General features: G+C 40.8%; 1 protein-coding gene across 1 annotated transcript in view; it reads left to right on the top strand.

The window, feature by feature from the left end:
• Nucleotides 1-10,000, top strand: part of LOC143702921 (glycine amidinotransferase, mitochondrial-like) — an 18,567-nt gene that overhangs the window by 8,299 nt on the left and 268 nt on the right. Inside the window, exons 8-9 of the mRNA XM_077196846.1 lie at nucleotides 5,668-5,784; nucleotides 9,452-10,000. The exon at nucleotides 9,452-10,000 is cut by the window's right edge and continues 268 nt beyond it. Of these exons, the coding sequence (XP_077052961.1) occupies nucleotides 5,668-5,784; nucleotides 9,452-9,564 (230 nt within the window). The 3' untranslated portion in view covers nucleotides 9,565-10,000. The remainder of the gene's footprint in view (nucleotides 1-5,667; nucleotides 5,785-9,451) is intronic.

The following is a 10,000-nucleotide window of genomic DNA, read 5'->3' as shown; positions in this document are numbered from 1 at the left end:
TATTGATCGTTATAGTTATAGTGATCGTTATAGTGATAGTTATAGTGATAGTGATAGTTATAGTGATAATGATGATAGTTATAGTGATAGTTATAGTGATAGTGATAGTTACAGTGATAGTTACAGTGATAGTTATAGTGATAGTAATAGTGATAGTTATAGTGATAGTGATAGTGATTGTGTTAGTTATAGTGATAGTGATAGTTATAGTCATAGTTATAGTGATAGTTATAGTTATATGTAACGGGGATCGTATAGTTATATGTAATGGGGATCACGCCAGGGAGCCTATCATCTTCGAGAACTATTGAACGAGCCAATGTAATTGCCGTGCGTGATTCGCATCACACACTCCGCCCCCACAGCGCGGGTATAAATACGGAAGTGGATGCACGCAGCAGTTGCCTTTCGATTCGGAGCCGATCGTTTGATGTCTAAGAGAGTGCTGTTGTTTACAACGAGCGAGTGTGTCGTGTTCTTCAGGAAGACTCTCCCAGTGCTGGTGTTCTACACAAGTGCAGCAGTGATCGTGAGCTTTGAGCTCTCTACTGCTGTTTTAACAGCAACAAATTCTAAATGTTTGTGTGTGTTGACGGCTGGTTAGAGGGCGGAAAAGTGAGTGCTTCACTGTTTCAGTTCACTGTTCAGTGTTGCCGCGGTCATTCCCCTTAGTGCTCCGGCACTGGTGACGGTCCTATTTTCTAAAAGAGCAACACGGGTGCGTTTGCGTCTTTTTCAAGATGTCATTCCACCTGTGCGTTTCTGGATGTGGTCGTTCCCTTTTCTTCTCTGATGGTCACAATTGTTGCATCACGTGTTTGAGCTATATATTTATATGTATACATATAAATATACATATATGTATAAATATACATATATATATATATATATATTTTATATGTTCGGAATGCTATGCTGAAATGGGCTGCCCAGGCTGCCGGGCTCGAGTGGAACCTCCACCGTGTCCCGTTCAGTCTCGGTTGGAGTCTGGAGTTTGTTATCTCAGGGCGGGCCGCGCTGGTTCTCAGCTCGCCGCCCCAGTGGCTTTCTTTCCCGAAATGCTTGGAGAGCTTACCAGGTTGTGGACAGCACCTTTCTCTGCCAGAAACTGCCTGAATAGCTTTCCCCCTCACTACCCTTGATGGAGGAGCGGTGAAGGGTTGCGAGGCTATCCCTCCAATGGAGCGGTCTGTCGACACAGGTGCACCTGTGTCCGGCGGCCGCTGCCTTTTGGGGGTATCCTCGTCTCCCCCCTAAGGCCTGAGAGTTTTCGTCCGTTCCGACGGGCAGAGCTTACAAAGCTTGTGGGCAAGCCGCTTCCTCTTGCGTGCCATGGCATTGCTTCAGGTCTTTCAGGTCAGGGCACCCATGGACATGCACGAGGGTAGCCCAGACCGTGCGCTCATAGGTGAGCACCGCACTGCATCCGACCTCACCCTCTGGGGCACGAGTGTCGTAGCGTGCACAATCGGTCTGGCGATGTCCACTTTAGTGGTCCAGGAGCGCCATCGTTGGCTCAGCCTTGTTGATATGGAGGATGCGGACAAGGTTCAGTTCCTGGTCTTCCCAATTTCCCAGGTTGGGCTGGTCGGCGACACGGCAGAGAACTGCATCCAACAGTTCTCTGCTGCTCAAGCGCAGACGGAGGTCACCCAGCACATCCTGCCCCGGCGGCCAGCTGCTGCCTCCACCCGCCGCCGGTGGCAGTTCCACCGTCTGCTCGTCACCGAGGGTGTTCCCCGACCGCCGCTCCCGCTGGGCCTCCGCAGCAGCCTCCACCCAGGCCTCAGCATGGAGCCGGCCGCAGTAGAGACGACCAGGGATGGAAGAGATGCTCTTGAAATTGGCACAATCGCTCCCTCCCCCCGGGTGAGGGCCGGGTGGAGTCTTTTTTTGTGTGTGTGTCTGTTCCGCCGCTGGCTCCCACCCCCCAAAAAAAAGCGGAGCAAGCGGTACCCACACTTCAAAGAAAGAGCAAATTCATCTTTTCCTGGGTCACAAGAGGGCCAGTCTGGCGGGTGTAACCCTGTATAGCCTTACACCCCTCAGCCCCCCCCTTGGTCGCCAGCAGGCAGCTTGGTGTGTTGGAGGACCCGGTCATCCGCCTTCTCACACGCACCCTGCCACTAGTGGAGACAGGTAAGTGTTGCACAGCACACTAACACTACTCTCTCTACTTTGCTGCCCCACCTCAGGCTCGGCTATCCCGCTCAAGTCAATGATAATCATCACATTAGATGTTGAGCAGACGTGCTCCTGAAACTCCAGTGATATTCATCTTCATCATTATCCTGCTGGCGAAGGATTTGATATAGCAGCTCCTCCAGCCGGTATGAAGGCCAGTTGTAAACTCGTTCTTTGTGCTACTAGGTGGTGGGTAATGACCATCTTGGCCCAAGATTGGTCTGCAGCTCCAACCTGAAAGACATGTGCTTCAGATCTGTACCTTTCGCGCCGCAGGTCATCCTGTGTGTTGCGTGTGAGGGTTGAAGTATCAGTACAGAGTCCTTCCCTTCGAGTGCTCCAGAGCCCGTTGGGTCTTCAGGTCAACTGGGAGAGAGTAATCTCGCCCACGGGTTGAGTATCTCTTTTTCAGTTTTGGAGATGAACTCGGTCCAACACGTCTCTCCAATGAGAGTGTGTTCAGCTGGTGTTTGAAGTGAGAAAGGGTCCCACTGAAAGAACTTTCAGAGGCTCCTGGTGCATATGGTAGATGCAGCCTTTGGCTTCCTCCATATGATGACCGCTTCAGCGCTAGCTTCATGATCGGGTCCCGAGGTGACCGTGACAGAGCAGCTCTCCCTGTGTGACTATAGTTCATCCCGGTCTACTGCCAAACCCTCTTCAACTGAGGGGCCATGTATAAAGGGCGTGTTTTAACGGGGGCCTGGGCGACCCTCGACTACACGGACATTCATACTTCGAATTGTTAGACATTGCGACCGTGGGGCAAGCTTCCCTTGCATGTCACAACTCACCCGTCACCTCCTCCTTGGAGTCAGAAGCTTCTGAGGACGCTTTGTTCCACTCTTTCCGCTTTACTCAATCATGCCGCCAACAAGCCTCATGACAGTCATAGCCAGGGCAAGTGGAGACTCCATCCCCTGGGGTCAAGCTGGGTCATGACCATTCCGTGGCCGCTCAGTTGCCTCTCCGGTTTCGTCTCCCTGCCAGTTGTGTTTCTGTCCGAGCGGATAACCCTTGGACAGACACTGGGTCTCAGCTGCCCCAGGGGCCCAAATAGTCCCCAGTGAGCCTTCCAAAAGCGACTGCGACTCATGGTTGGCTGGCGCCTGCTCAAGTCAGTGAATTCTTCACACTCATGTTGAGCAGAAATGCTCCTGAATTTCAGTGAAGTTCATCGCACTCAGGTGTTGAGCAGCAATGCACCTGTAGCTCAGTGAATTCATCGTACTCATGTGTTGAGCAGCAGTGCTCCTGAAGCTCAGTGATCCTTTCACACTCAGTGCTGAGCAGAAATGCTCCTGCAGCTCAGTGAAGTTCTTCACACCCAAGTGTTGAGCAGAAATGCTCCTGAAAGCTCAGTGAACTTATCTCTCTCTAGTGCTGAGCAGAAATGCTCCTAAAGCTCAGTGATCTTCACATGTAGTGTTGAGCAGTGCTCCTGTCTTTTAGCGCCCGAAAAAAAAAAAATAGTCGCTTGCACTTACGGTGCCAAGTCAGGAGGGAACAGGTCTTCATAGTTGCCCCTCATTGGCCCAACTCAACCTAGTTCCCATCTACAGCCTTACTGACTTCCCCTGAACACATTTTCTGGGACGGGCACGTTGGCACCCGCGTTCTACCCTAGAGACTGAAAAATGGTCCTACACTGAACGCGGAGGTTCATATGGCTATCACAGGTACATGTGGTAGTTATCACTTCTGCGAGCACCCCCTAGAAATAGGTAGCATGCTTACACCTTTAGAAGTGGAATCTATTCATTGAGTGTGTCTTCTCTCCAGAGGAGATCCTGAAAGCTTTCGATCATTTCAGTGCTCTCTTTCCTGCAAGATGGGTTCGAGTAGGCTGTTTTGCTTCACCCTCAAAATGATGTTGCCTCTGTGTTTTAACAACGCTCATTGTGATGCAGAGGCATGGAGAAGCACGTCCTGATCGTCAGGTTCCTGAGGAGCAAGGTAATGTAAATCCTTGCGTCCCTCTTTATCCTCTTGGGCCTTATCTCTGGTGCAACTGCACTGCAAAGACCGCCCTGAGCCACTGCAGTCAGGTGTTAGGCCTACCACTCGTAAGCTGTGTGGAACCTGTGTTAGAGCTGGGTCCATATGTTGCGGTCCCTACGGCGACCCCATATGTGTATTCTTCCACGATACGGCTCCCCACGGCGAGCCCGTGTCTTCCCTCGGCAGAGTCTCTCTGCCGTCACTGTCTGGTGAGTCTTCCCCCGTCTTACGCTGGAGCCACCCCAGTGACATTCCATATGTCGTACTGCCCGGTCATCCGCCCAGTTCATATGTGTATTTTCCACATTTACCTCTCTTCAGGTAGAATGTGCTTCCGCAGCGTCCCTTCCTTACAATGTACGGGAACGCTTTCCCAGTGGTCCTGTAGGAACAGCAGTGACTTCCCTGGCCTAAGTCATGTCCTCCCCCCCCTTAAATTTGCGGGGGAATCAGGAGGCTTTTGTCTAGGCACTGGAAGGTGGCAGCTTTAGTGGCGTTTTCAAAGGTTATCCCCACTCTGGAGAAAAAATCGTGATGTCATCGTCCAGCTCAGTTCAGTTCTCACATAATGGTGTCAATGCAGGAGATCAATAATATTGCTGAATATTATGAATATTAGATGTGTGCTGGATTATCCAATCAGTCTTTACATTACAAGTTGATCTACGCCCACATCTCAACATCCAATCAGCAGCTGACTCACAATAATCTCTCACTGTACGTCACAATAGAGTAAACATATCTAGAGCTACTTCAGCTTGACTTAGTTTACCAGATTTTTATTAATATCACGATCTGAATGTCAGTAACCCAGTAGTTCTGATAAATCATGCTGCTAACACAAATACACCACAATAGAAACTTTGTATTGTTGTGCAAGCCATTTGCCAATATTCCAATTTTAACACTGATATCAAATAATTATGAATATATTTATGAATTATATATTTGTGGCAATTTATTAAATGTATCCCGTCTATCAGATTGCTGCTATGATATAATACAATAAAGGCTTCAGTAGGTTCTATATAGAACTCTAGGGTTCTCGACTCTTTTTAAAAGAACACTTTATGCCAAGAAGTTTCTATGTGAGGAGAAATGTCTTAAATTTTTGCATAATACTTTCATGTTTAAATAGTCATTTAAATTTTCACTAGTGATAAAAATATGTTTAGAGCTGCTGAGCTCACAGTAAAAAAACACAATCATATTCTGACGTTCTCATCTCTGCACAGGAACAGATTTGTGGTTGAGAGCTTGTAAACAAACTCTAGTAAACATCACATGACTGATCCACATCCCATCTTATATATTCATATTTTTGTGTCAGATATTCAAATCACAACATGGAAATTAACAATTTGAATAATGTCATGTTGTGCTTCACTGGAGAGAATCACTACTTTAATACAATCTGTATTTCATAGATGATGTGAATAGCCATATATGATGTTTGGCTTAAATATGAGTACTTTTCCTCAGATCATCCGTTGTGGATGTCGTCCAAATGGCTGTCCATGAATGTGTTGATGCTGGATGAGAAACGTGTGATGGTGGATGCTAATGAGATGACCATACAGAAAATGTTTGAAAATCTCGGTAAGAATGCTGTTTCTTCTAGCTCTTCTGGAGCTTCAGCTCTGAACCGATACAACCAGTGTTGGGGAAACTTCTTCAAAAAGTAATGAGTTACAGTATTTAATTACTCTCTAAAATATAACTAATTAAGTTACAAATGGTAAAAAGTTCCTTTTTATGGAAAGTTTTATGAATGCGTTATGTTTCTATTTCTCACCCAGCGAGGCTCGATCTCTTCTAGGCCTTGCAGGTGTTTTTAATGAAGTTCTTTTTTTGCCAGTGTTTGTCGCAGTAATGCATAGCCTATATAACACACACTTTCATTTTCCTTTTTAAAACACATTTAGAATATTATCATATTCTGAGCCCTAGAGCTACAGACACCATATAAAAGATCTCAACATTAAGGTTATATTACATACTGTATCTTTATTGAACTTTCAACTCTTTTATTGATTTTGTTAGTACTTTTTGTCTGTTTGTACAGGGCATGAGTGCGCATGTTTTAGTGACAACGTTATCGAGAAGAGAGAGAATTTTTATTCAGTACTTTCCTTCTGAAAAATGTTCAAGTAAATTAATTAAACTGAAAAGTAATGTGCATTACTTTTTAAAAAAGTAACTGAAGTTTAAATGTGTACATTTATAAATGCATACTTGTTAATGTTACATCAAAAAGTAATCTGATTACGTAATGTATGTCACTTTTAATGTGTTACTTTACATATTACATCAAAAAGTAATTTGTTTACGTAATGCATGTTACTTGTAATGCGTTACTTTACTCGTTACATCAAAAAGTAATATGATTACGTAATGCATGTTACTTGTAATGTGTTACTTTACTCGTTACATCAAAAAGTAATCTGATTACGTAATGCACGTTACTTGTAATGCGTTACTTTACTCGTTACATCAAAAAGTAATCTGATTACGTAATAAATGTTACTTGTAATTGTTACTTTACTCGTTACATCAAAAAGTAATCTGATTATGTAATAAATGTTACTTGTAATGTGTTACTATACTCGTTACATCAAAAACTAATCTGATTATGTAATGCATGTTACTTGTAATGTGTTACTTTACTCGTTACATCAAAAAGTAATCTGATTATGTAATGCATGTTACTTGTAATGTGTTACTTTACTCGTTACATCAAAAAGTAATCTGATTACATAATGCATTTTACTTGTAATGTGTTACTATACTCGTTACATCAAAAAGTAATCGGATTATGTAATGCATGTTACTTGTAATGTGTTACTTTACTCGTTACATCAAAAAGTAATCTGATTATGTAATGCATGTTACTTGTAATGTGTTACTTTACTCGTTACATCAAAAAAGTAATCTGATTACATAATGCATGTTACTTGTAATGTGTTACTATACTCGTTAAATCAAAAAGTAATCTGATTATGTAATGCATGTTACTTGTAATGTGTTACTATACTCGTTACATCAAAAAGTAATCTGATTATGTAATGCATGTTACTTGTAATGTGTTACTTTACTCGTTACATCAAAAAGTAATCTGATTACATAATGCATGTTACTTGTAATGTGTTACTATACTCGTTACATCAAAAAGTAATCTGATTATGTAATGCATGTTACTTGTAATGTGTTACTATACTCGTTACATCAAAAACTAATCTGATTACGTAATGCATGTTACTTGTAATGTGTTACTATACTCGTTACATCAAAAAGTAATCTGATTATGTAATGCATGTTACTTGTAATGTGTTACTATACTCGTTACATCAAAAAGTAATCTGATTATGTAATGCATGTTACTTGTAATGTGTTACTTTACTCGTTACATCAAAAAGTAATCTGATTACGTAATGCATGTTACTTGTAATGTGTTACTATACTCGTTACATCAAAAAGTAATCTGATTATGTAATGCATGTTACTTGTAATGTGTTACTTTACTCGTTACATCAAAAAGTAATCTGATTACGTAATGCATGTTACTTGTAATGTGTTACTTTACTCGTTACATCAAAAAGTAATCTGATTACATAATGCATGTTACTTGTAATGTGTTACTATACTCGTTACATCAAAAACTAATCTGATTATGTAATGCATGTTACTTGTAATGTGTTACTTTACTCGTTACATCAAAAAGTAATCTGATTATGTAATGCATGTTACTTGTAATGTGTTACTTTACTCGTTACATCAAAAAGTAATCTGATTACATAATGCATTTTACTTGTAATGTGTTACTATACTCGTTACATCAAAAAGTAATCTGATTATGTAATGCATGTTACTTGTAATGTGTTACTTTACTCGTTACATCAAAAAGTAATCTGATTATGTAATGCATGTTACTTGTAATGTGTTACTTTACTCGTTACATCAAAAAAGTAATCTGATTACATAATGCATGTTACTTGTAATGTGTTACTATACTCGTTAAATCAAAAAGTAATCTGATTATGTAATGCATGTTACTTGTAATGTGTTACTATACTCGTTACATCAAAAAGTAATCTGATTATGTAATGCATGTTACTTGTAATGTGTTACTTTACTCGTTACATCAAAAAGTAATCTGATTACATAATGCATGTTACTTGTAATGTGTTACTATACTCGTTACATCAAAAAGTAATCTGATTATGTAATGCATGTTACTTGTAATGTGTTACTATACTCGTTACATCAAAAACTAATCTGATTACGTAATGCATGTTACTTGTAATGTGTTACTATACTCGTTACATCAAAAAGTAATCTGATTATGTAATGCATGTTACTTGTAATGTGTTACTTTACTCGTTACATCAAAAACTAATCTGATTACGTAATGCATGTTACTTGTAATGTGTTACTATACTCGTTACATCAAAAAGTAATCTGATTATGTAATGCATGTTACTTGTAATGTGTTACTTTACTCGTTACATCAAAAAGTAATCTGATTACGTAATGCATGTTACTTGTAATGTGTTACTTTACTCGTTACATCAAAAAGTAATCTGATTACATAATGCATGTTACTTGTAATGTGTTACTATACTCGTTACATCAAAAACTAATCTGATTATGTAATGCATGTTACTTGTAATGTGTTACTTTACTCGTTACATCAAAAAGTAATCTGATTACATAATGCATGTTACTTGTAATGTGTTACTATACTCGTTACATCAAAAACTAATCTGATTACGTAATGCATGTTACTTGTAATGTGTTACTTTACTCGTTACATCAAAAAGTAATCTGATTACGTAATGCATGTTACTTGTAATGTGTTACTTTACTCGTTACATCAAAAAGTAATCTGATTACGTAATGCATGTTACTTGTAATGTGTTACTTTACTCGTTACATCAAAAAGTAATCTGATTACATAATGCATGTTACTTGTAATGTGTTACTATACTCGTTACATCAAAAACTAATCTGATTATGTAATGCATGTTACTTGTAATGTGTTACTATACTCGTTACATCACAAAAGTAATCTAATTACATAATGAAAGTTACTTATAATAAGGTACTTTACTCGTTACACCAAAAAGTAATTTGATTACATAATGCGTGTTACTTGTAATGTGTTACTTTCCTCGTTACATCAAAAAGTAATCTGATTACGTAATGCATGTTACTTGTACCGTATGTCAATCTGCTGTGTGTTTGACTGCTGTTTGTCCTCCTGCAGGTATTAACACGATTAAAGTCAGCATCCGCCATGCTAACTCCCTGGGAGGAGGCTTTCACTGCTGGACGACGGACGTGCGCCGGCGCGGATCCCTCCAGTCTTACTTCCTCTAGCCTGCCAGAGACACGCAGTTCTTATTGAGCTCAGATTCGAGCACCGTCTGCATGGTTTGATTGCGCTGTGCATGTCAGGGCTTTTGTAAATGCGACCGATGAACGTGATAAATAGAAACCTCAGTGATCTCAATAACAACTGCATTTCTGGCCGGCTGTTGTAGTAATGACTCCAGTAAAGTAGGCAGAGCACCCCCTCCCAACACACACCACAGAAGAAGAGATTCTACCTCCTATAAACCAAATACAGAAAACCTGTTTAGCCTATTTTGAATTGTAATGACTTCTTTTATAATGCATTTTAATGAAATTTAATTTTTTTTACCCTACATGCGATACAAGTGTTGATTTATAACTCAGGTATTTTTGTAGCCATATTTCAGTTATTTTGTAAGCATTTCATGAAATGTAAATATCTACATGCATATGCATTATT

The sequence above is a fragment of the Siphateles boraxobius genome, unplaced genomic scaffold (assembly GCF_051911475.1).
Source record: "Siphateles boraxobius isolate OS27281-9 unplaced genomic scaffold, OSU_SipBor_1 365, whole genome shotgun sequence".
NCBI classification, from domain to species: domain Eukaryota; kingdom Metazoa; phylum Chordata; class Actinopteri; order Cypriniformes; family Leuciscidae; genus Siphateles; species Siphateles boraxobius.
Note: the sequence above shows the minus strand (reverse complement) of the source record. Positions and strands in the feature narration are given on the sequence as shown.